This window comes from Oryctolagus cuniculus, chromosome 15 (genome assembly GCF_964237555.1).
Source record: "Oryctolagus cuniculus chromosome 15, mOryCun1.1, whole genome shotgun sequence".
NCBI lineage: Eukaryota > Metazoa > Chordata > Mammalia > Lagomorpha > Leporidae > Oryctolagus > Oryctolagus cuniculus.
The window spans coordinates 64,754,334-64,778,556 of NC_091446.1; the positions used below are offsets into that span (position 1 = coordinate 64,754,334).

Consider the following 24,223-nt stretch of genomic DNA (forward strand, 5'->3'; position numbering starts at 1 on the left):
CTGAGGGTGTCGCACTCACCGCTCCCGCCGCCGCATCCTTAACCGCCGCGGCTGCTATAGCTACAGGGAGCCAAGGCAACCAGCTCTCGCGACACTTTCCTCAACTACAGCGAGAACAGCCGAGAAGAGACTCTCGCAAGAAAGTAAATGAGTCAGGCTGGAGACAGCTAAGTATATCTCGCGATAGTACTGTTTAAAATGGCGGCTGCAAGGCGTTTCGGGGGTGGCTTGAAGGGTTTGGAGGTGGGGCGCGGGCGAGGGCGAAGCTTGAATGACCGAAAGTCGTAGAACTAGTGTAGCTGGGACAGTATGTCCAGGCTGAGGAAAGTGAATATGGCAGGCCCTACTCTGGGATAACTTTGGGGATACAGCTTTCTTAAACTGCCGCAAACGTAGCCTCCTGTAGCTGAAATTTGTTTTCTCGGCGTTTTCTTAACGCATGTAGAGGAGTTTGAGAGGGAGCGGGCAGGCCAGAAATTGACCTTCCCATCTCATTAACTGTCTTCAAAAAGTTTTCATGTGTTCTTTCTCCACCGTGGTCTGTAGAAGGCTTCTCAGAAATGTTGCTCCGTGAGTGCCCCGCCCTAATAGATCGCCGGACCAAAATAGGAAATGTGTTACCCTAGCACCCCTTCCCTCCAATCGAACGTTGGCACAGGTGTGTCGCATCCTGTCGCCTGGGACGCGGAGGGAAACCGCACTGCTGTGTGATCTGACCTTTGCGATTGTTGCTTGCCATCCTGTGGACACATCGTTCCTTCAACTGACTCAACACTCAGTAGAAGAGCCATCTCTGTAAATGCAGACTAACTGAGCAGCATCTGAACCGGAAGATGCATGAAAAGAACTTTGGGTAATAAGGAAAAGGAACAAATGGGGCAGAAATTAATAAATAGAGAATTCATTTTCATTTGTTGAAGTCCCTAAATAACTTTAATAGGGTGGTTTAGACTAGTATCGTCGGTGGAAACATGTTGTGACCCTCATACAATTTAAAAGCTATAGTCACCACATTTTTAACAGATTTTTAGTAGTTTTTTTTTCATCCAACATGTTCAACATATCACTTCAACATGTAATCAGTTTTGTTACTAATAATAACTTTTTTTAAATACTGAATTTTCAAAAATGTGGTACTTTTTTATTCATGTGGCACATCTCAGTTCAGACTGTTAAGTTTCAAGAGTCCAATAGTCAGTCACCTGTGGCTAGTGACTACCATACTGAACATCACAGACTAGGACTCTAATAAATGATCAATCTCAGTGACTTTGGATAATGGTATTATGGGTGTGCAGTTTATATAAAAGAAACCCTTGAAGTTGCTAACTCAAATGCCACAGAAGCTACTCAAGTAATACTGAAAGATGATCTGTTGTAAAACAACATATTAATGGGGACTAAGTCAGATCTGCTCCCAATTCCAGCTTCCTGCCAATGCACAACCCTGGGAGGAGGCAGCAGGAGATGGCTCAAGTACTTGGGTCCCTGCCATCCACGTGGGAGACCTGGACTGAACTCACAGCTCCTGGTCCTGTCATTTGGGAAGTGAACCAGTTATTGGGAGTTATTTTCTCTCTCCCTCTCATCCACTTTCAAATAAATAAAAATAAAGATTTTAGTAAAAAAAAAAAGGTTATTTTACCAGATGTAATGCCATTTCTTTATTCTTACATAATAAATCTAGGACTCTAGAGAGACCCCATGCTTAAAATCAATAAAAAGTATGGTTGCTCATTTCTCTGAGGTTCTTAACAGCTTCTTTCCAATTACAGTGTTTTCTGGGCACCATTGCAGCAGTGCCCTGTAATCCCTAGATCTTTCTTTGATTTTTTTTTTTTTTAAGATTTATTTTATTTATTTGAAAGATGGACTTACAGAGAGAGGTAGAACCAGAGCGGGGGTTGGGGGGTGTCTTCCATTCACTGGTTCACTCCCCAGATGGTTGCAATGGCCAGATCTGAGCTGATCCAAAGCCAGGAGCCAGGAGCTTCTTCCAGGTCTCCCACGTGGGTGCAGAGACCCAAGGACTTGGGCCATCTTCTACTGCTTTCCCAGGCCATAGCAGAGAGCTGGATCAGAAGTGGAGCAGCCGGGACTCGAACTGGTGCCCATACTGGATACCGGCCCTGCAGGCTGGGGTTTTAACCCACTGTACCACAGCGCCGCTCCCTCTTTCTTTGATTTGAAAGGCAGAGGGAGAGTAGGAGAAGGAGAGGGAGTGAGATTGAGAAAGAGAACCTGGCCGGCGCCGCGGCTCAACAGGCTAATCCTCCACCTTGAGGCGCCGGCACACCGGGTTCTAGTCCCGGTCGGGGCGCCGGATTCTGTCCCGGTTGCCCCTCTTCCAGGCCAGCTCTCTGCTGTGGCCCGGGAGTGCAGTGGAGGATGGCCCAAGTCCTTGGGCCCTGCACCCCATGGGAGACCAGGATAAGTACCTGGCTCCTGCCATCAGATCAGCGCGGTGTGCTAGCCGCAGCGCGCCAGCCGTGGCAGCCATTGGAGGGTGAACCAACGGCAAAAGGAAGACCTGTCTCTCTCTCTCACTATCCACTCTGCCTGTCAAAAAATAAAAATAAAAATAAAAGAAAAGAAAGAAAAGAGAAAGAGAACCTTCTGTTTGCTGGTTTACTACCCAAATAGCCACAATGGCCAGGGCTGGTCCAGGTCAAAGCCAGAAGTTCAGAACTCCACCCTGGTCTCCCACATGGGTGGGGGGCCCAAGTACTTGAGCCATCACCTGCTGCCTCCTCCTAGGATTGTGCTTTAGCAGGAACCTGGAATTGAGAGTAGAGTCCAGCTTAGTCCCCATTACTACCTGTTGTTTTACAACAGTCATCTTTCAGTGTTACATGCCTAGATTCTGCAGCATTTGAGTTAACAACTAGAGTTTCTTTTACATAAACTACATGCCACAATACCACGACCCGAAGTCACTGAGATTGCGCATTCATTAGAGTCTAAGTCTGGTGTTCAATACAGTAGTACTGCTTTCCCAGGAGGTGGATGGGAAGTGAAGCAGCCAAGACTCAAACTGTTGCTCCACTATGGGACGCCAGCATTGCAAGTAAAAGCTTAACCCACCACACCACAATGCCAGCCCCAGCCCTTAGATCTTTGCTTGCTATCTTCACACAGGGCCAGACATCCTCTATAACTGCAGCGGCTTTTTCCCACTCCCTTCTGAATTTCATCCACATGGCTGCTCTGTATTCCATTTTACCCTTTTGGTTATCTGTAACCTTTGGCATATACATTCCTAAGCAGATTCTGGTGTCATCCGAAAACTTTACGACATGCCCAAATTCTGTGATAATCAGAGTAACCTGATTTGTCTCCCATAGCACTCTATTTCCCCTTCCTGGTGTGCTGTTTCTCAGTTTCCAGTCAGTTATATAGAGAGCTATTAACACTTTTTCCTAACCACAATGCACAACAGTCAGCTTTGCACACACAGAGGCTAGCATGTGTGTTTGTGCATGATTATTTGACTTGTGTGCTACTGAATAAGTATGTCTTTGTACATACCCATGAATGTGGTTTTTGGGTGTGGATGTACATGTGGGAGTCAAAGCAACTAGAGCTCAGGTCTGGTCTTAAAGTGTGAATAATGAATGCTTAGTATTTGTGTTTAGTTAGTCTCTGTGCATTGTTGGCCTCAGCTTTCATCTAACCTCAAATATCAGAGGAAGAATGAATTCATTTCCTTGAAATTTATTATTTGTTACTGGTGGCAGAGCAAATTCCATAAAAGAGCAGGTTCCCTGTGGAGCAAGTGGAAGGGGAGCTCTGAGTCGGTGAGGAGCGATGCCTGGAGTAGGGACTGGCAGTGAAAGATAGAAAGTCAGATCTCCCCCTTTTTTCCCTCCGTTCCCACAAGGACACTGAATTAACAGTGGAAGTATCCTGCTCAGCATTCTCTCTCCAAACTAGAACCAGAGAGGGGAAACTTGTTGCAAATTAGAGGAGGAAGCACATCACAGCTCCTCTGTTTCTCCATCCAAGGGGATGCCAATATCCACATGGTAGTCTGCGTGCTCTCCAGAACTCAGCCAGGGAATAGGGGTTCTATTGAAAGAAGGCCTGTTGGAAAGGTTCTGGTTGTAGAGGACCAGAGGTTCACTCAGCAGGGGACCCAGGTCAAACTTGGGCATCTGGAAGGTCATGCGTTTGGAGGCCTTCTCATATCCACCGTAGGGCATTGCCGTCCTGAAAAAGAACACATTAATGAAAAAATCAAAACAAACAAAGCCAGATCAATGAGATGTTACCCAGTTTTGAGGATGGGGAAGTCTGTGAATTCTAGTTTGAAATTACTTCTGTATTCCTTATTTTCTCCCTTAGCACCCCATTTCCCCTTCCTCAGCTGACTGTGACCCCAAAGCTGTTAATAAAATAAGCTAGTGGGTACTGATATCTCATGGATAGGTGTGACCCAGATCCACATTTCCAAGGAAGGGACCCCAAATACTACAGACCCAGGGTCTGAAGCCACATTAAATTATAATGTAGAGACTCCCTCATCCAATCCTCTCACCCCCAGTATTCCTCTGACTGAGAATTAACATTTCCTAGAAAATCTAGGCTCCTTACCACCAAATGCAAAAAGCACTTCTCTAGGTCTTCCCTTCCATCCATGGTCTAGAGAAGCCAACTCTGAAAGAATAGATGCCTGGAGCCTAACTTAAGTAGAGTATAAAAAAAAAAAAAAATCGTACTATGGAGAAAGTAATGGCATCCTATACTTAAAGAGAGCATCAGAGGGCTTTAAACACATCATTATTCCCATTTTACAGTCAAAGCTCCCGAGGCTGAAAAGTAGGGTGATGTTCCCAGGCCCACACAGGTAACAGGTGGCCTATAAATCAGAATTCAAATCCTGCCTCCCAACAAATTTTTCCTTTATCACACTGCTGGGATAAATCTGAGCTAGGATTAAAAGAACACAGACCTTCAGTTAGGGGCCCCATATGCCTGCCATCCCTGCTTTGAAACATTTGAACATTCCAGCTAAGGGCCCCAGAGCCACACACTAGAACTCATTCCTTCCCCAGTACCCCTACCTGTTGAAGGACTTATATTTGGGAAGTTCAGCTTTGGCTCCATAGGCCAGCAGGTCAATGCCAAGTTCCACTTTTTGCTGGGGGTCAACCCCCATGGCTCGCTCCCATGGGGAAATATAAGTCTTGAACACAGTGATATGTTTTCCATCTCCACCTGTCTGGTCTCCTGGTAGTCATGGCAGAGAAAAGCAAGTCAAATAATAACAGTTAGTAGCCAATGAAAGTTAATCCCACACTCCTGCACTGGGGACGTTACTGGGGCCAGGGGCCAAAGGTATAACATCCAGCAATTGTTTAAGGTTTGTTGTGTGGTGGCAGCTTGAGCTAGGACTGAATCTCTAAAGCCAGAAAAGTGACTGAAAGATATGACTTCAGAGTGGACTGAGAGTCCACCAAGCCATCTCTAGGTTTGCCTCCCCTTCCCTCCCACACCCAGCCTAGGCCTCATTTCTGAGGACATCTCTGCTCTAGGGACCAGATTCCTTACTCTTGGATGTGAATACTTGCCTGATCCTGTCTCGCCAACCCCTCCTGCACCAGCAGCTCCTCCTTTGCCAGCCTGACCCCCAGGACCACCTGCACCTCCAGCTCCAGACCCAGAGCCATGATGGTGCTGGTGGTCAGAGCCATACTGTCCAGCAGAGCCACTGCCCCCTGCCTGGCCTCCACCACTGCCCTTGCTGTAGGAGACTCCCTGACCAGCTGTGCCCAGCTGTCCTCCCACTGTGGGAAGGAACTTCTGAAAATGATCCTGAAAAGAAAGAACAAAGTGAAGAGAAGGTTAGCAAAGGTTATGGGAAACATACAAAGACAAAGGTGTACATAGCAAAGAAGGAGGTGGTCAGAGACAACGGGCAGACAGAAGACACTGACTCCTCTGAGATTCCTCTCTCCAAGAAATGGAGAGTGGATTGGTAACCTGAGGGGAACTAGACTCTCCTTAAGAGGTAGGACTCCTTTGGCTCCCTCCAGTTGTAGGGTGGGAGCAGATCATTCCCCACACTGGCCTTTCCTATCCTTACACAAGCAAAAAGAACCAAGACTTCTGCTCCACTCAAACTTGAGAGGATGAGGTTACCAGGGAAACCCAGTTTTAATTTGAAGAAATAGAGATATCACTACCCCCTTCTCTTTGCTTGTCCAACAGTTAGAACTCTCTTTTCTCTCTCACTGTCTCTCTGCCTCACCCTCCCCTTCCCCCCTCCCTCTTTCCCTTTCTCTTGGTGCCTGTTGAAGCAAGACTTCTTAACAGGGAAAGGGTAGCAGGTGGGGGGAAGGGTAGCCTAAAGGGCAACACTGGCTTCAGCCCCAAAACCCAAAAATAGCCTCGCCAACTCCTTCAGGAGACTCTCCTGTCCACCTCACCACATACACCCCCATGCTCCACCCAGTGTAACCAGACCCAGGCAGAGAGGAGGGATTTCAGCCTCCCTAAAGTTAGGTATAGCCGACTCAGCACTTTTACTCTGCTCCTGCATTGGGCCAGTGACAGACACTCCTGCCCCTGGCTCCATCCATGTAGGAATTGATTTCCACCCTCCTCCAGCCATGCAGAGATGGTGGAGTATGAAGAAAGGAAATGGAGAAAGGCCCCTTCCTGCTCAGCTGTCACATCCTGTGCCTGGCCCCTCTCCAATCCCTTCTTCTCTTTCTCTGGAAAAGGGGCCTGACTAGGAGATGTAGGATCTTAAAGCATCTAGAGAAGAGACTGACCCTTTAAATAAAATAACTTAAGAAGACATTCCTGTAAAAACTCACATAACTCCTTCTAGGGTTGCCAGATTTCATAAACAAAATTGCAGGACATCACTTAAATTTGAATTTCAGATACACAACAAATACTGTGTATTTGTTTTTAGTATAAATATGCCCTAAATATTGCATGGGACATACATATGTAAAAAAGTACTGTTTGCATAAATTTGAAGCTCAAATTTAACTGGGCAGCCTGTATTTTAATCTTAAATTTAAATTTGATTTTTATGTCCAAAATTTGCACAAGGCATATTTTACTAAAAAATTATTCATTGTTTATTTTTACTTCAAAATACAAGGCTGGGTGTTTTGTGTTTCATCTGGCAACCCTATCTTTAACACTTACCCATACTGGGAAGGAATTTTCTCCCTGAGGGTGTGGTACTCCCCACCCCTTCACTGACTTTCAGATGGAGACTTCAGTTTCAGAGATGGGCTGTAACACCCTGTAGCTGTTGGGGGCTTAATATATCTGGGGGGTTAATGAGCTTATAAATTCTCAGGGAGCGGAGGTTGATGGTATTTTGGAGGTTCAGAGCCTGCCAAGAAACTGTCAGAAAAGGCATTAGGCTTTGAAAGAGTGGTGAAGTTCCAAACGCACCATTGAGCTGTCAGAGAAAACATCAGGATGGTTCTCATAGATGAATTTCTCCACTCGCATCTGCCGCAGTTTGAACATCTTGGAGCCCCGGTTGGTGAGCAGCGACAGCTCCTCCAACATTACATCCCGTGGGACACTGATCTTCTTACCCAGATTCAGGCCTGAGCTCTCTTGTCCACCTTTCAGAGAGGTAGGGAGGAAGAAGCAAGGGAAAGAGTAAGGTGGGGTTTTCTGACCTCAGAAGGCAGACTTTATCCACAACTGAGTGTGTTTGTCCTGCAGAGATCATTTAGGGGAGCAGCTGCTCTCTGTGATGCCAGACCAAACTCTCTAGTTTATGGGACATTTTGACTTCCTGGGTTCAGAATTGGAGAGCATGCATGAGACTGAAGAGAGTGGGGATACTAGAGTGAAAGGGTGTTTGAGGTCAAAGGGGCATGGGTTTGGGGTGCAGTGTAAAGAGGTAAAGGAGCATCCTAGAAAGAGACCATTGGAGAAACTAGGGCATGGGGAAAAGTCCAGGGGCCAGACCTTGGTAGAGTAGGCAGCTGTCAATACAGAATTTTCCTTCTCCCATCCCAACTGGAGTTCCTCCTGTCTGTTCACCCTCAAACCTATATAACTTTATATTTCTGGGACCCTTGGGGCAAAGATACTCTAAATAAGAAGTCCCACACTGGGTACATGCAAATGTCCCCTACCTCCAGTGAGTTCCATGATCAGCTTGCTGGATTTCCTCTTCTTGTTAGGGGCAGGGGTTCCTGAGAGCGGCATTGTGGAGGTGGACTCGATCTGGGTGGAAGGGAAAAATAGTTGGAGGATGGACGGAGACTGACAAAACCAAGTGTCTGCAGTATGGCAGTACTTTTTTTTTTTTTTTTTAGATTTTATTTACTTATTTTAGAGGTAGAATTACAGACGGACAGAAGAAAGATGGAAAGAGAGGTCTTCCATCCACTGGTTCAGTCTCCAAATGGCCCCAATGGCCAGAGTTGAGCTGATCTGAAGCCAGGAGCCAGGAGCTTCCTCCAGGTCTCTCATACTAGTGCAGGGGCCCAAGCACCTGGGTTATCTTCTATTGCTTTTCCAAGTCATAAGCAGAGAGCTGAATCAGAAGAGGAGCAGCCAGGACACGAATGGGTTCCCATACGGGATGATGGCACTACAGGTGGAGGCTTAACCTACTACACCACAGCACCAGCCCCGGGAAGTACTTCTTTACCTGAGGCTAAGGGCTTCAGGGGACAAAATTTCATCAGATTTTCAAAGAAGTCATCTATGCCCCAAAGGTGAAAATCCACTGCTTTGGGGTTTCTCTTTTCTTGGGAAGGAGGGCAGGAAGTATAGATGCACCCCTTGTCTTTATTTTCTACCAACCTCCAGTGTGCTGTTTACCATAGAGCTGATGCAGGGAATAGGAACAAAACTAAGGGTGTGAATATTTAAAAAACAACAGGAAAGCAGGCAGGGCAATGCACCCAGGATTCATTGGCTTGGCATGACTTGAAGTTTTCATTTGCAATGGGATAACAGACTAGGACGATGAATCCAGGCTCTGGTCTCTCCTCATTCTTACCCCAAGCCCCTGGAGGTTAGAGAAATGTTCTGCCAGGGTTGATGAGATTCAGCCAAAAACATTCTCCATAAGAAGGAGAGGTTGTTGTTCTACCACTGGGCCAGCTGGAACATGGCCTGGGAGGTCATGGCTATGCAGCTTGTCCCTTCAGTCACAACCCCCCACCCCCACCCCGGACCCCAGAGCTGCAGTGGAGGGAGAAGCCAGAAGACATTTGAACCCTGACACATGTCAATTCAGCAATATCATGGCAGTGGGAACTGAGGGGAGACAGGAACATGGTAACAGCATCTGGCAATGGAGAGGAACAAGTTGAGATAAGATAGACTCCAACTTATCTAACTAAAAATTGGCACTTGGTGAAATGTGGTCTTCTTCTGAATCCTGTCTCACAAACACATCTGCAACTCTGCTGGCGTAGTGGGGCCTCATATCTGCTTCCCATTCCTCTAGTGCCTCCCGCAACATCTCCATTTCCCCCAACCTCCTTGGCCGTTCTCCTTCCAACACTCTGTGGCTCCCCAGACCTGGACAGCTGGGAGCCAAGGGTAATAAAGAAGGGAGGCCACACCCCCCAGATCAAGAATCATAATTGCATAAAGAAACGGAAGTCAACAGAGTGGGCTCCAGACCCTGTAGCTGGAGACCTGGAGACTTACCAGTTGCTCAGGCGGTGGTCAGCTCTCCCTGGGGTCCAGCAGCTTTGGAGGACTGAGCTGCTGTGACCGGAGAACATGAGCTGGGCAGGCGTGGGGGCAGCACTGGCAGTGGGGGAGGGAGGGTGTTTATTAATAGAGATGATGAGTGCAGGCAGCTCAAATGGCACAGGGGGCACTGAGACCCTGGAACCAGGATCCTGCCCTCCCTGCCCAGAGGCTCAGGAAAGGAGGAAAGGCCTTTGGGATTCTCCCCTAGAGCTGTCTGAGCCAGGGTTCAGACTGTCCAGGGACTCCCTTTCTCTTTGCCCTGGAGTCTGAGATCCAAAAACACCTTCCGGGAGAAACTGAAGACTAAGAGGGAGAGAGGAAGCAGGCAGCAAGTGGCGGATAGGAATTCAGAGTGCAAGAGAGACAGAACCTAGAGAACATGCTCTGATGGCCACTGGGAGCCAATCCAGGTCTGAGCCAGAGGGACCTGTGGGTGTACTGGGGAATGGGAGGGTTTAAGGCACTATGTCTGATAAGGAGTCTTCACAACAGAACCGCTCTTTTAAAGTTCCTGGATTGCTTGGTCTTTCTCTGTGAGATTGGATCTTGGCAGGATCAGAGACAAAATTAACCAAACTCGGTGCTTTCTACGCAGCCAGGGGTGATGTGGGGAAGACTTGTCCAGTAATTCTTGTCTGCTTTACTTTATTTCTTTCTTTCCTCTTAAACTCTGGCAGGTTTAAGAACAAGTGAACATGCAGATCTTCCTTTATTTATTTATTTATTTATTTATTTAAAAGATTTATTTATTTATTTGAAAGGCAGAATTACAGAGAGGCAGAGACAGAGAGAGGTCTTCCATCTGCTAGTTTGCTCCCCAAATGGCTGCAGTTGCCAGAGCTGGGCAGATCCGAAACCAGGAGCCTCCTCTGGGTCTCCCACATGGGTGCAGGAGCCCAAGGGGCCCAAGGGCTTGGGCCATCTTCCACTGCTTTCTCAGGCCATAGCAGAGAACTAGATTGGAAGTGGAGAAGCCAGGACACAAACCGGCACCCATATGGGATGCCAGCACTTGAAGCGGTGGCTTTAACTGCTATGTACAGCGCTGGCCCCACTGATCTTTCTTTAACAGTCATTTGCTGTTGGAGTACTCAGTTCAGCCTGCTATGCATATGCAGGATAGATATAATAAAAGCACATTTAGGCTCTCTGAGGTTCCTACTTGAGATTTTCTTCAAATGGGATCTGGGCCATCCCATTCACACTGTTTGAAAGGAACCTCTAGGTAGGAGCACAGTGTTGAAAGTCCCCTTGGGAGAAGTCTATCATTTGCCTAACCCCTTGCTCAGTAAGTGCATGAACAGGCTGGATCTTCCTCCACCTCCTGCTCAGGTTCTGGAACCAGCTCTGCTGTTCATCTGCTGCAGCCACCACCACCCCAGTGCAGCTGCCTTAGGAATTGGCTTTTAACAGTTTCCAGAATACCCATTGTCCCTGTGTGAGCTCACTATTCTTCCTATCTATGCCCGTCTCCTGTGTCCTGTTCATAGGAAGACTAGCGGCTGAAAGCTACCCCACCTCCAGCTGGCCTCTGCCCAGACCCATTATGTCTATAGACCCCTCATCTTTTGTCCTCCTTCTCCATTTCCTCTCAATCTAAGGGAGCAATTAGAAGGGAAAAAAAGGGCAGGGGTATGGCGCTGTGGCACAGCAGGTAAAGCCGCTGCCCGCAGTGCCAGCATCCCAACTTTGGCGCTAGTTCAAGTCCCAGCTGTTTCACTTCTGATCCAGCTCTCTGGTATGGCCTGGGAAAGCAGTAGAAAACGGCCCAATTCATTGGGACCCTGCACCTATGTGGGAGACTTGGAAGAAGCACCCTGGCTCCTGGCTTCAGATCAGCCCAGCTCCAACCATTGTAGCCATTTGGGGAGTAAACCACCAGATGGGAGACTTCTCTCTCTCGCTGTGCCTCTGCCTCTGTATCTGTCTGCCTTTCAAATAATTAAAAGAAAAAAAAGGGAGCTGGCATTTAGCCTAGTGGTTAAGATGCTCACATCCCACATTGGAGTCCCTGAGTTTCAAACCTGCCTCTGGCTCTAGACTCCAGTTCCTGCTAATGCAGCTCTTGGGAGGAAGCAGTGATGACTCAAGTAATTGGGTTCCTGAATTGTGTTCCCTGTTCCTTGCATTGCCCCACCCCACCCCAGACTTTGTAGTCATTTGAGGAGTGGATCAGACAATGGTGATTCTCTCTCTCTCTGTCTCTCACTCTCTGCTTCTCAGATATTTAAATTTTTTAAAAAAATTTTTGGAAGATTTATTTATTTATTTGAAAGTCAGAGTTACACACACAGAGAGAGAGAGAGAGAGAGAGAGAGAGGTCTTCCATCTGATGGTTCACTCCCCAATTGGCCACCATGGCCGGAGCTGCACCAATCTGAAGCCAGGAGCCAGGAGCTTCTTCTGGGTCTCCCACATGGGTGCAGCAGAGAGCTCAAACTGAAGAAGAGCACCTGGGACTAGAACCGGCACCCATATGGGATGCTGGTGCTTCAGGTCAGGCGTTAACCTGCTGCACAACAGCGCCGTGCCCCTAAATTTTTTTTTAAACAGCAGAAGGTGATTGCATCATCACTCTCACCCTCTCCTCAAAAATGCACTGAAGGTTGGATCTACTGTGAATGAGTATGTAAAACTACTGAGTGGGTTAATATAGGCTATTTTATTTAGCAAATGGTCTCTGGGCCCTTTTGGAATTCTCAGAAATTGTACTTGGGATTATATGGGTCCTGGATCTGGTTATTCGCACAAATGTGCCCTCTGCTGGTAAAGTGGAAGCATTGGCACTTTTCTCCCTCCAACCCAGGTTTTTTTGTTTGTTTGTTTGTTTGTTTGTAATTAACATTTATTTACTTAGGCCGGCGCCGCGGCTCACTAGGCTAATCCTCCGCCTTGCAGCACCGGCACACCGGGTTCTAGTCCCGGTCGGGGCGCCAGATTCTGTCCCGGTTGCCCCTCTTCCAGGCCAGCCCTCTGCTGTGGCCCGGGAGTGCAGTGGAGGATGGCCCAGGTGCTTGGGCCCTGCACCTCATGGGAGACCAGGAAAAGCACCTGGCTCCTGGCTCCTGCCATCGGATCAGCGCGGTGCGCCAGCCGCAGCGCGCCGGCCGCGGCGGCCATTGGAGGGTGAACTAACGGCAAAAGGAAGACCTTTCTCTCTGTCTCTCTCTCTCTCACTGTCCACTCTGCCTGTCAAAAAAAAAAAAAATTAAAAAAAAAAAAAAAGATTTATTTACTTAAAAGGCAGTTACAGGCCGGCGCCGCGGCGCACTAGGCTAATCCTCCGCCTAGCGGCGCCGGCACACCGGGTTCTAGTCCCGGTTGGGGCGCCGGATTCTGTCCCAGTTGCCCCTCTTCCAGGCCAGCTCTCTGCTGTGGCCCAGGAGCAGTGGAGGATGGCCCAGGTGCTTGGGCCCTGCACCTCATGGGAGACCAGGAAAAGCACCTGGCTCCTGGCTCCTGCCATCGGATCAGCGTGGTGCGCCGGCCGCAGCGCGCCGGCCGCGCCGGCCATTGGAGGGTGAACCAACGGCAAAAGGAAGACCTTTCTCTCTCTCTCTCTCTCTCTCTCTCACTGTCCACTCTGCCTGTCAAAAAAAAAAAAAAAAAAAAAAAAAAAGGCAGTTACAGAGAAAGAGGCAGAGACAGAAAGCAGAAAGAGAGGTCTTCCATCTGCTGATTCACTTCCCAAATGGCTGCAATGGCTGGGGCTGGAATCCCGGAGCCTGGAATTCCATTTGAGTCTCCCATATCTGGGTCTCCCCTATGGGTGCAGAGATTGGAAACTGAGCAGCCAAGACTCTAACCAGCATGCAGAGACCTCCCCTCTCCAAAGTCAAATTCTAACCAGCCTCCAGCTTTCCCTTCATTAGTCTCAATCCATGCTGATACATCTCACTCTCCTTTCCTCCCCACCCTTCCTTTCCTATTCCACCTTTACCTCCAGTCATTGTTCTCCCTCCATTTAGTTCTCAAAGACTGTTTAACATGACTGCTCCCTCCAGGGAACTAGGAAATGTTGAGTTCAGAGAGACTTTCCAACTTCTCTTAGTCTGTAAACAGAGAACTTGCCTGAAAAGCATGGAGGAGGGGAAGAAAACAAGGAGAACCTGAGGGGGGTGGGGCAAGAGCCATGGTGGAGGTGACTAAATAGGAATGAGACAAAATGAGTGGAGAAGAGCAAAAGACCTAGGAAGGAAAGGCAACAGGGTGGAAAATGGGAGAGCAGAAATGGAGATCGAGCTCAGGAATCAGATCCAGGGAATGGGTTAGAGAAGATCAGGGGGCACTCAGGATCTCATTATAAAACTAGAAGAGATGACAGCAACAGACAGTATGGAGCATACATTTATTGTTGTGCACAAACCAAAGTACTGTGACTCACACCCAATATGCAAAGGAAATTATCACCGTCCATATCAAACAGCAAATGTGGCTGGTGATTATCTTGGTGAGAGGAGAGTCCATACCCCTCTGGGATTAGAGATCAGGCCCTGAAGCTAAAAATGAACAAGAGCTGGATTTTGAGAGATGAGATAGGACTGAAAGCAGGTTTGGGCTCTGGGTGTTTCCCTGTCCTTTCCCAGGTAGTCATGAGATGCTGCAAGAGACAAACTTAAGGATAGACTCAGAGGAGGTAGCACAGACTCTGTTCTTTCAACACTCAGCACACACTCCCATGCCTCCCCCCATCATCCCCCTTCACTCCAACAAATACATTCGTCCCCCTCTCGCACACAAGTGATTTCTTGTTACTCAACTTTACTCTGCCAGCTGCACGCTCCCTCACCATGATCCCCTCTGTGGATCTGTCACTTCTACTCATGTCTGCTCTGCTCCTGGTTTCTACCACACACCCTGGTTCCGTTGCTCTCCTTTCTGTCTCAGGCTCATGAGGCCAGCCATGAAGCCAATGATTTATTCATTCTCAGAGGAAATTTCCTTTCTTTTTTTCACTTCTTGGATTCTGGGTTGCTCAGCACAGGCCTCTCCAGTTGCTTACTCTAAATGCAGCAGAATAGATGAATTCTTGTTCTCTTTCTGGTCTAGCTGGTTTAACAGGCCATACAAACTGTCCTGGCCCTTCAGTCTTCTCATACTCCATTAGTTTCACGAGATGCTGTATCCTTGCTACAGATGCTTGTCTTTAAGGACTTACTCTCTAGTGAAACTCTTTCTCCCCACTAGATTCCACGTGGGAATATCTGACTCTTTATCACCCAAGAAGAAAATCCAATTGGGTATTTAGACTTCCCTTTTACTCTTGCCCCAGACAGCAGAGCACATCCGTGCACACACACTCACAAACTTGCACACATATATGCATACACACCTAGTTATATGCCAACCAAGCTTGGAAAAGCACAGTAAGGCATAGCTCAGTGTAAACGGGTCAGCTCAGTCTCATTGCTGTATGCCTGGTGGTGAGCTGCTTGACTGAGGTCCCGGGGATAACTTCTACTCTGTGTGCTTCTTATTGAATAATAAAATGAGGCCAGAGAGAAAGACAGAAATGCAAAGAAACAGAAACCTGTGGAGGAGTATGGGTGGAGAGGTGGGAGATAAAGACAGAGATGCAGGCCAGGAAACAGAGACGAAGAGATGCAAAGAAACTAAGTAGAGATAATAGGTTGAAAAGCAGAGCAGTGAGGAGGAAGCTGGGGATGGGATTCCAACTCTAAAACTATCTTTGGCAGGACGAGATTCACCCTCCAGATGACTGGGCAACGGCGTGGGAAAGGGCAGGAGAAGCAACTTTAGGAACTCGATGTTCTACCTCTCCTTGGTCCTGGGACTTATGCCCTGCTCACTGGTGCCCTGCCCCAGGCCTCCACACATGAGCCTGCAATCCTGTTCTGGTGGCTGAGAATCGAGGCCTGGCTACTTGGAAACCATAGGAGCTGGGGGAAGTCCCAAGGCCTCTAGGAGACTCTGGAGGAACAACTGGGCTAGGAACAGGGGTTGAGGACAGCTCTGCCCTCCAGATGGGCTCATCCAGTGTAGTGGCTGCTCGTGGGGCAAGCACCGTAGGGGCCAGGGGCTCTGCAGTGGGCTGGGGTGCTGGAGTAGAAAATCGGCGGATCTCCTGGACTCGAGCTGTTTTGGGGGGCCCTAAGGAGGTGGGACCGGGGGTTGGGGGAACCTCATCAAAACAGAACATGGCAGTTTTAAGTTGGTAGGGCTGATGCCGCATGAAATCCAGAGCCTTGATGCCCTGCTTGGGGGTTGCCCGGGGCCCCTGGGACTGGGCCTTACTAGGGGGAGTTCGGGCAGCCTGCGGGAAAAAGGGTGAGAGCAGTGGATTGTAAGCAATAGGAGGTGGGGCACGGATGTTAGGTGAATATTTCCAGGAAGGGGGTAGGGAGGGGGTGGGAGAAGGACTTCTAGGCTTAGGGCCCAGGCCAAGGCCAGGACCAAGGCCAGGACCAGGTGTAGCTTCCACCACATACCTGTCCGCCCGACTCTGCCTCTTGGCAAACAGCTCCCCACCCCTGCCCTGCAGCCTTGGTGGCTCTGAGATTCCAGCCGAAGGGGCTGCCCCATTTACTAGCCCATCAAGGAGCCCCCGGGATGAGGGCTTAGGCGCCACTGGGGGTGGAGTCTTAGGAGTCATAGGGGGTGGAGTCTTGGGAGCCATTGGAGGCGGGGTCTTAGGTGCAGGCAAGGTCTTGTAACTCCTGCCCCCTGGTGGCTGCATGAAGTTGCAAGCTTCAGCGCCGAGGCTCAGAGCGTCTTCTTCTGGACCTGATTCAGCACCCCCGGCCCGGGGTTTCTCATCCAGATTCTGCACCAGCGAGAGAAGCTCGGGGTTGGGCGAGTTCTTCGTCTCCTCCTTTCCCTGCCGGAACATCTGCTTCCGCGTCCCGCGGCGCCGGGCCTCCTGCAGGATGCCGGTTCGGGCAGCTGGCACAGAGATGCGCTGCTCCCTGGTGCTGGGGGCCTCGGGGACCGCAGAGCCTGTGGTCGGCGCCTCTGGACGCGCAGAGGGTCGCAGAGGCGCCGACAGGAAGATAGAAGCGGTGGAGGTCATGGCAGCTGCGCTAGGGGGAGCCGGGGACTCCGGGGCTCCGCCTGGGGTAACGGGCCGACTGGGGGCTGGGATGTATAGGGAGCTGGTGGCTGTCACAGGGCCCGAGGAGCGTGGGGCGCTGGGGGAACCGGAGGCTGGCACATGGCTGGGACCCCCTATGGTGAAGCTGGGTAGCGGGGTGGGCCCCTGCGAAGAGGATATGAAGGGGGGTGGGGCAGGGCTCGGGCCTCCCACACTTTCACTCGCCCTCTTCGGTGCTAGGGGACGGAAAATGACCGAAGTGGTACCAGGCCGCTGACCTTGTAAGCCCGGGGTAAAGGGCCTGGCTGACCGGTTAAAGACACTTGCGGCTGGGGTGGAGGTGCTACCACCTGGGAGGAAGGGTCTGGGGCTGGTTGTGGGGGCCAGCAGAGGGCTGGGTGGGAGCACAGCTGCCTCTGGGGGAGCGCTCTGGGCCCGAGGTGGTGACTGCGGACCCTGCCCGTTGAGCACGGCTGCTGGGCCAATGTGAGTCAACTCCTGGGTGTTGGAGTCTGCGCGCTGGCGCTGCTGTTCAAAGAGCTGGACCCCTCTCCCAGAGACCTCACTCAGCCCGGGGCTCTGGCCCTCTGCCGTGCTGGAACCCACCCTGGCCAGTTCCATGTCCAGATAAGGGCTGTCCCAGTCCGACTGATTGGTGAGACTGCGGGCGTCGGAGAAGGCCTCTTCGTCCAACTCAGACTCACTGGTCGGGGGGACCCCGTCCTCCTCCTCGTTACCGGTCCCAGCCGCAGCCCCAAAGCTCACTAGGGTGTATTTCTTGGCTCTCTGCCGCCGTTTCTTAAACATAAGCACCCCCTTGGAGTGGGGGTTGGGGGCTGCAGTTAGCAGGGATGCAATTGTCCGGCATTTGGTCTTGGCTTCCTTCACACTCTTCTCCTGGAGGCTCTCTGCCCGTTGCAGTTCTGAGGAGGTCAAGAGGTAGAAGGGTCAGTGGGGCTTTGCCAGCGTCTTCTAAGCTTATTCCCCAAAGCTTGAACCCACACCCAGCCAGCTTGTTCACACCTCCCACCTCCTGTCTTTTCATTTGCAGCACCCACAATGTCTTCTACCTGTGGCAAAGGCTTCTGGCTTGGGGGCAGAGTGGAGGGTGAAAGGTGAAACCAAGGGCAGTTCGAGGGAGGCAGAATCCAGCTCGCTGCCCTGGCACTGCTCTGACCACAGCTCTTCTGTCCTTTCCTCCCTCTACTCCACACTTATCTTCCCAGAGATGTGCTCTTATCCACCTAACACTGCATTCCTCACCTGCTTCCCATTCCACACTGGCAAAGGGTCAGGGGGAGGTGTTGCTCCCCATAGTAGGCAGGGAGACAAAGCAGTTCCCAGGGAGAGAAGACAAGAAGGGACACTTTTCTCCCACCATAGAGACCATGTCAAGAACCTTCTCACAAAGTTTGGAATATAGCCCCTTCTTACATTCCTTATCTCTACGATAAGCACACAAAGGACCCTTTGCAATGTGTATCTTATTCACTATTCCACCCCATCAGGCAGTTCACATCATTACTATTCATAGCAATAACTCCCATCACATCATTTAACAAGCCTGTCAGTCCAGTGAAAGCCAGCTGTGGGCATACTTTCTCTGATGTACTTTTCTCTGCCACTCACATATACCCTTACTTATACCACAGTTCACATACATTTATGTAAATACACATGGTCCATGCAAAACCACATTGAGTCATTCAAATGCATTCACACACCTATGTGTGTCAGGTGACCCTTCTTCCCAGAGTTTCCCCTACAGAGATTCCATTACTAACAGTTTGGACAGAATTTCAGGGTTGAACTTGGCCTTCCAACTGCCAGAGCACACCTCTGTGCTTCACATTCCTGCTGCTCACAGCCAAGGGTAGTCTCTGATCCAAGACACAGGACAAAACCAGGGTGCTACTCTCCAAGACAAGCCTCCAGATCTTTAGCATACCTCAAGGTCTCAGGCTAAATAGCTTCTCCTTTTCCCCAGCTGGAGATGGGAAGTGTAGTAGGCTTCTTTGGGGGTCAGAGCTGCCTCCTATTTTCCAACCTTCTATGTAGAGAACTCAGACAGCCACTACCAGGGAGGCACGCAAGGACTGTGTGCTAAAGAGAACTAGGGCAGGGCTTCCTGTGCCATGTGGGGCCTGGGTAGGTGGGGCCAGAAAATGGGAGAGGCTGCCCTGCTACTAGGACCCCACCCTGAACATGGATATTTTCTGGTCCATTGTCCCCAGTTCATCCTGCAACATCTGTCTACTTTCCATTCAAGACACCAAGCTCCTTTTTTTTTTTTTTTTAATTTAACAGGTAGAGTTATAGACAGTGAGAGAGAGACAGAGAGAAAGGTCTTCCTTCCGTTGGTTCACTCCCCAAATGGCTGCTATGGCCGGCACTACGCTGATCCAAAGCCAGGAGCCAGGTGCCTCTTCCTGGTCTCCCATGAAGGTGCAGGGGCCCAAGCACCTGGGCCATCCTCCACTGCCCTCCTGTGCCACAGCAGAGAGCTAGACTGGAAGAGGAGCAACGGGGACTAGAACCCGGCACCCATATGGGATGCCGGTGCCACAAGGCGGAGGATTAGCCAAGTGAGCCACAGCGCCGGCCCTACCAAGCTCCTTTCTAACAAGGACTCACTCCTCTCATCCCAACATGTCTAATAGAACAGTGCTGTGGATGAGAGAATGGGCACTGCGGTCAGAGTTCAGTCCAGGTTTTTGGGTCTTGGAAGAGTTGCTTCATTGAAGTTCAGTTTCCTCATCTGTAAATAAGGATGATAATAGCTACCTCATAGGACTACTATGAGAATAATGTGAGATAATTTGGTAAATTTAGCATATAACTCACCACTAAGGCCCAAAGTGAGTAAATATTAGTATCAAAGCTTTCTTGATGCTAGCTGCACACGTACACAGACATTTTTTCATTTGCACATATCTTCTCCCATGGACTCATATATTCATAACATACTCACACCTCTCTCTCACACACACACGTGGACATTCCATTCCCATGAGTTTGTTCAGGTCATGTCAAAAACCCTATGACATGTGGCCATAGCATCAACCTATTCCAATCAAGGGGCAGTGAAACTCCCAAGAAAAGGAGGAAGAGGACAACAAAAAGGATGAGGGGACAAGAGAGTAAGACCTTGCCCAAAGACTACTCTTCCCAAACTATTAATATATTCCCTTCCATTGTAGACCCCGGAACTCTCTCAGATATGGGAGGATAGTACCTGCATAGAATGGGTCTTGGAGCTCAGGAATTGGACTTGGGCCTTTGTTGAAGCTGGCTTGGCTGATGGGCTCAAAGGTGTCCATGCTGAGAATGGCAGTGTTGCTTGGAGCAAGACCAGCTTGAGCCACCCCCCACGCCTTTTAAAACCCCTTTGTCTCATCCCCAGAACTGGCAGCTGTGTGAGCTCACTGTGCTATTTTTGGAGCCTGGCCCCTTCCCTTCTTTTGACTGCCCTACAAGCCCCGGTGTGATGGACGTAGCCACCTGCCTTCCCTTCACCCCACCCTGCCCCACTGGACAATGAGGTCTACTTGTCTAAAAATATCCCTGAGCTGCTAGCTACAGTCGCGCCCAGCATGATGGGAAAGGGAGGGGGTGTTGGAATGAGAATTGGGGATAAGTTTGGAATCCTGCCCATGCATCTGGAATTTCTTTGTTGGATACTGGCAATCTCAGGGATGTCGAACTGAACCGTCATATCCTTAGGCTCTATGCTGGACTTAAAGACACACAATCCCATGGATTCAGAATCAGAAGAGTGGAGGGGAAGAAATAAAGATGAGGACTAGAGGAGAATCCTGGTATTTCAGGGAGTGATAAAAAAAAAAAAAGTCTTAGTGGGAGGGGGATGAGAGGCTTAGAGCAGGGAGAAAGTTCACTCTTAAATCTCATTCTGTAGCTCACATCAAAAATAGCAAAGAGCCTTAGATAGTGGAACTGGCTTTTTCTGCCCAGGCCTACATTCTTGCCCAAGATAAGGAGCCAAAGATCCCTCCCTTCACCACTTCCTAGAGATCTCATGACCATCCCATAGCTTCCCAGTCCCTAGGAATCCTAGCTGAACTTATAAATGTCAAAGGTAGCTCTGATGCTATGCCTGTAATTAGCACTGTGACGAGCCCCTATAGAATGGCCCCACTTCCAAAGCCTCCCCCGCCCTGCATCTGTACTCTGCCCTCAGCCCTTCCTGACACCTATAGCAGCCACCACCACCACCAAACACTTCCTCTATTCACGTTACTTTCCACTTCCCCTACTTACCCCATTCCTGGGTTGCATTCAACCACCTGGACCTTTTTGCCTCACTGGATCAAACAGCAAAAATAATGGGGATCATGAGAATAATTATTCCCCCCCAACTCATCTCTCTTCATTTGTCACCAAGACTATACCCAAGGGGGATAATGTAGGTAGAAATTAAGGTTATGGAAGAATAGATTTAGGGCTCAGATTGAAGGATCCTGACTTGGAAAAAGGGGTTCAGACACTTACTGGCTTGCTTGGCCTTCTGGGTGTAGGTGGTAGTAAGATCTTCTGCCACTGGATGAGGAACAGGCCCCACCATAGGGATGAGGTGAGGACCAGGCCGGAGGGGACCATGGGGTAATAGTAGGGCTTCAGCTGGGGGTGGCTGAAGGGCTGCCCCATCCTCCCAAGATGGGGAGCTCACGCGGCTGTCACCCTGGCTAGAAGGCTTGGGGATGGCAGCTGCAGGCTCTGCAGGGCTGTCAGACAGGTAAACTTCATCAGGTGGGGCTCCCGGAGGAGTGGGCCTTGTGGGACCTCGGCGGCGGGGGCGGCGGTGCTTCTCTTGGGTGGCAGGGCCATCAGCATCACTGTCTGTCTCTCCATAGTAAGCCTCACTGTCAGGAGGTGAGCGAAGGCTCCCAGGCTGAAGAGGCTGGGAAACTGGAGCACCAGGGGGCTCAGGACTCAGTGGAGATAAAGGTGACAGCACTTGAAGCTCACCAGGGGATGGAGATCGCACAGGCCCCAAATCTGCTGCCCTGGATGGAAGAGATGACAGAACGTGAGGGCTGTGCTGCATGACTGACAGCTAGAGATACCTGCAGGAGATGAGGGGAAAAGGTAAGGGAGTGGACGAGGGCTGGCATACAGTGGGAATGGGTGGGCTAAGAAGAGTGAAGATCAGAAAAGACAAAGTGGGAGGCAAATGTGCTTGGAGGAATGTGAGCGGAAATGAGCTTAAAGGAAGACGTGATGAGGAGGAGACAGGCCAGGGGTTGAAGTAGGCCCAACACCCAAATATCCATTTGGCACTCCCATCTTTTAACTGCAGATACATTTGAAGCCTTTGGGAGGCATACACAAATGTCTGTGCTCCTGCAGAAATGCCCAAGCATAAGTAGGTACTTGTTATTTGCTGAAGCCAAGCCGGTGAGACACAGAGCTGAGACAGGCAGTGGGAGCCTTGGACCAGAGGAAGAGTCCATACCGTCGCACAGTGAGGATAAGTTGATTCCCTGAGGTATCGATAAGATTCATGGCACTGGCATGAGAGAGGCTGGTACAAGAGATCCCATTGACTGCCAAGAGCTGGTCCTTCTCACGGAGTCCTGCTCTGCCAGCCTGGCTCCGTCTTCGGATCTGAGATGTTGAAGAAGAGATTGTAGGTAAGAGAAGATTCCAAAGGGAATAGGATGAAAAGACAGGAAGGACCCAAATGAGAGGATTTTCAGGGTAAGAAGGGGGACAGCTGCTAGCCTGCCATTGAGGAGGCTTGTCTAGAACAAAGAAGGTGCAAACTGAAGAGAGTACTACAAACAAGAGAGTACTACTGGGAGCTAGGATAATCACTGAATGAAAGAGGCCTGGAGACCGCTGCATGAGAGAGGTGTTAGAAATTACAGTTATATCCTTAAGATTTTCCTCCAGGAGCAATATCTATACCAGCCAGTAATTCTCTTCTAGGCCTTGGAATTCCAGGTGCTATTATACAGTCAAGATCTAAGAGCAGCATACCGGATCAAAAGGAGTCCAGCTGGATTCTGGGAGATCATGATTGTGTGTGTATGGGGGGGGGGGCATGTGTGCACACACATGGCTACCATTTATTGAGTTAGGCACTGTGCTACAGATGTTATGCATTTCATCCTTAGAAGATTCTATGAAGTAGATACTATTATTACCCACATTTTACAGTTCAGAAAATTAAGCCTGTAGGGTGAAACCAAGAAGGTAATGACTTCATCTGAGAGGCCAGATCTTGCCATAATGCTTCCAGCACCTAAAAAAGTCTTGCCTAGTGAGAGAAAGGATCTGAATTAGGGAAAGAGGAGCACAGAAGGCCTGGGCAGGGCAGGACAGGGCAGGGCTGGGCTGGGCTGGGCCGGGCTGGGTTGGGTGAGACAGTCCCAGCTAATCACATATCATTTTAGCCAGAGAGAAATTAGAACCTTCCCTACATTCCTAGAGTTTGGAATAGAGACATACCAGGAGAGCAAACGCTGGATGACCAGATCCGAGCCTCTTCTACTGTCATGCCGCAGAGGACAGAAGCAAAGTCTTTCTTTTTCTCTGCTCCCTGGGCGCCAGGAACTTACCTTTTCTAACAGTCCCCAATAAGAAGCCCATGTTCAGACACTACTCCCACTACCAAACTTGAACATGCTTCCCTGCCCACCTACCCACCCCCACTTTGTCAAAGCCCCCCTGCCCCCAGAGGTCACAAACATGACTCTTCCCAGGTTCCCTTGGGCTCCCATTTCCCAGAAACCTCATTTCAGGGGTTCTCCCTTACCTTAGATACCTGTAAGGGTTTCCTCTGCTCGGCCCCCCCCTGTAGTCGGAAGCCCCAGGGGGCTCCCCCTGATAGTGTGACCAGCACCTCTTCCTCAGCACCCATCGCTCAGCTTGGCCTATGGCCCCCGCAGTTTGGACAGTATCCCAGGGAGAGAAGTCGAGGTGCTGGTACCCCGTCCGGCCTGCCTGTCCTGCTGTCCTGCTCCTGCGGCCCCAGGCCTCCCCCCCCCCCCCAAACCACACACCGCAGGCGGGCAGCTTGGCCCTGGGATCAGTACAGTCCAGCACATGCGTCCTGTCAATCCAAGCTGTGCTCAAAATAGTTGCCGGCTATACTCCCCTCCCTCCCCCAGCTGTGTTACTCCTAGAGCTAATTATAGTACTGGCGGCTGTCCTCCATGGCCCCCATTCTCCTGATGGCCCTTTTATTCAGGAGTCAAGAGTACTGCATAACTAATATGTACCCTTTCGGGGACCATGTCTTCTCTGATAGGATGATGAACTAACTCAACTGCTATCATTTTAAGGTAGTAGCAGCAGGGGCTTCAGTTCCAGAGCTGTCGAGGAGTGGGTTTGTTCCACAAGCTCCCAGGAGACAGTGCCCCCTTGCTGCGTGAATTAACCTGTTAATCTAAATGGAAACCTATAACTCACAGCACTGCTGGGTGTTGTGTGGAGGAATTCTTTTCT

General features: G+C 49.8%; 3 protein-coding genes and 1 long non-coding RNA gene across 13 annotated transcripts in view; 1 reads left to right on the forward strand and 3 right to left on the reverse strand.

Moving 5' to 3' along the window:
• Positions 1-156, reverse strand: part of USP54 (ubiquitin specific peptidase 54) — a 148,865-nt gene extending 148,709 nt beyond the window's left edge. For 4 of the 7 annotated variants that reach the window (XM_070057816.1, XM_070057814.1, XM_070057811.1 and 1 more), the window contains exon 1: positions 20-156. The gene's annotated coding sequence lies outside the window, so the exon portion shown is untranslated. The remainder of the gene's footprint in view (positions 1-19) is intronic. The other 3 variants (XM_070057809.1, XM_070057808.1, XM_070057813.1) reach the window with 3 other exon arrangements.
• Positions 11-21,844, forward strand: LOC138845381 (uncharacterized). Of its 2 annotated transcripts, none has more exons than XR_011382442.1 (2): positions 11-143; positions 547-910. It is a non-coding gene; the product is annotated as an uncharacterized lncRNA (long non-coding RNA). The 2 variants fall into 2 exon arrangements; XR_011382443.1 differs by lacking the exon at positions 547-910 and adding an exon at positions 21,625-21,844 and having other exon boundaries at positions 24-143.
• Positions 3,699-9,762, reverse strand: MYOZ1 (myozenin 1). 2 transcript variants are annotated; one of them, NM_001082215.1, is given in 7 exon segments: positions 3,978-4,209; positions 5,064-5,151; positions 5,154-5,162; positions 5,164-5,229; positions 5,571-5,814; positions 7,420-7,598; positions 8,121-8,193. In NM_001082215.1, coding segments are annotated over 7 exon segments (891 nt in total).
• Positions 14,032-23,843, reverse strand: SYNPO2L (synaptopodin 2 like). 2 transcript variants are annotated; one of them, XM_051823211.2, is made up of 4 exons: positions 23,532-23,843; positions 22,227-22,378; positions 21,263-21,777; positions 14,032-17,676 (listed from the first exon to the last, which is right to left on the reverse strand). In XM_051823211.2, exons 1-4 carry the CDS (start codon positions 23,634-23,636, stop codon positions 15,509-15,511), a joined length of 2,940 nt encoding a protein of 979 aa, XP_051679171.1. In that variant the 5' UTR covers positions 23,637-23,843; the 3' UTR covers positions 14,032-15,508. The 2 variants fall into 2 exon arrangements, with proteins under 2 accessions (XP_051679171.1, XP_017204193.1); XM_017348704.3 differs by lacking the exons at positions 21,263-21,777; positions 22,227-22,378; positions 23,532-23,843 and adding an exon at positions 19,989-20,166.
• Between the last annotated feature and the right edge of the window lie 380 nt (positions 23,844-24,223).

Coding starts and splice junctions, on each gene's coding strand:
- MYOZ1 (XM_008269905.3), bottom strand. CDS start 8,193: ATGCCGCTCTCAGGAACCCCTGCCCCTAACAAGAAGAGGAAATCCAGC. Junction 7,599..8,120: donor GATCATGGAACTCACTGGAG/GTAGGGGACATT, acceptor CCTCTCTGAAAG/GTGGACAAGAGAGCTCAGGC. Junction 5,815..7,419: donor TTTTCTCTGACAGCTCAATG/GTGCGTTTGGAA, acceptor CTTTCTTTTCAG/GATCATTTTCAGAAGTTCCT.
- SYNPO2L (XM_051823211.2), bottom strand. CDS start 23,636: ATGGGTGCTGAGGAAGAGGTGCTGGTCACACTATCAGGGGGAGCCCCC. Junction 21,778..22,226: donor CTTATCCTCACTGTGCGACG/GTATGGACTCTT, acceptor TCTTCCATCCAG/GGCAGCAGATTTGGGGCCTG. Junction 17,677..21,262: donor CCAGAAGGCCAAGCAAGCCA/GTAAGTGTCTGA, acceptor TGACCTCCTCAG/AACTGCAACGGGCAGAGAGC.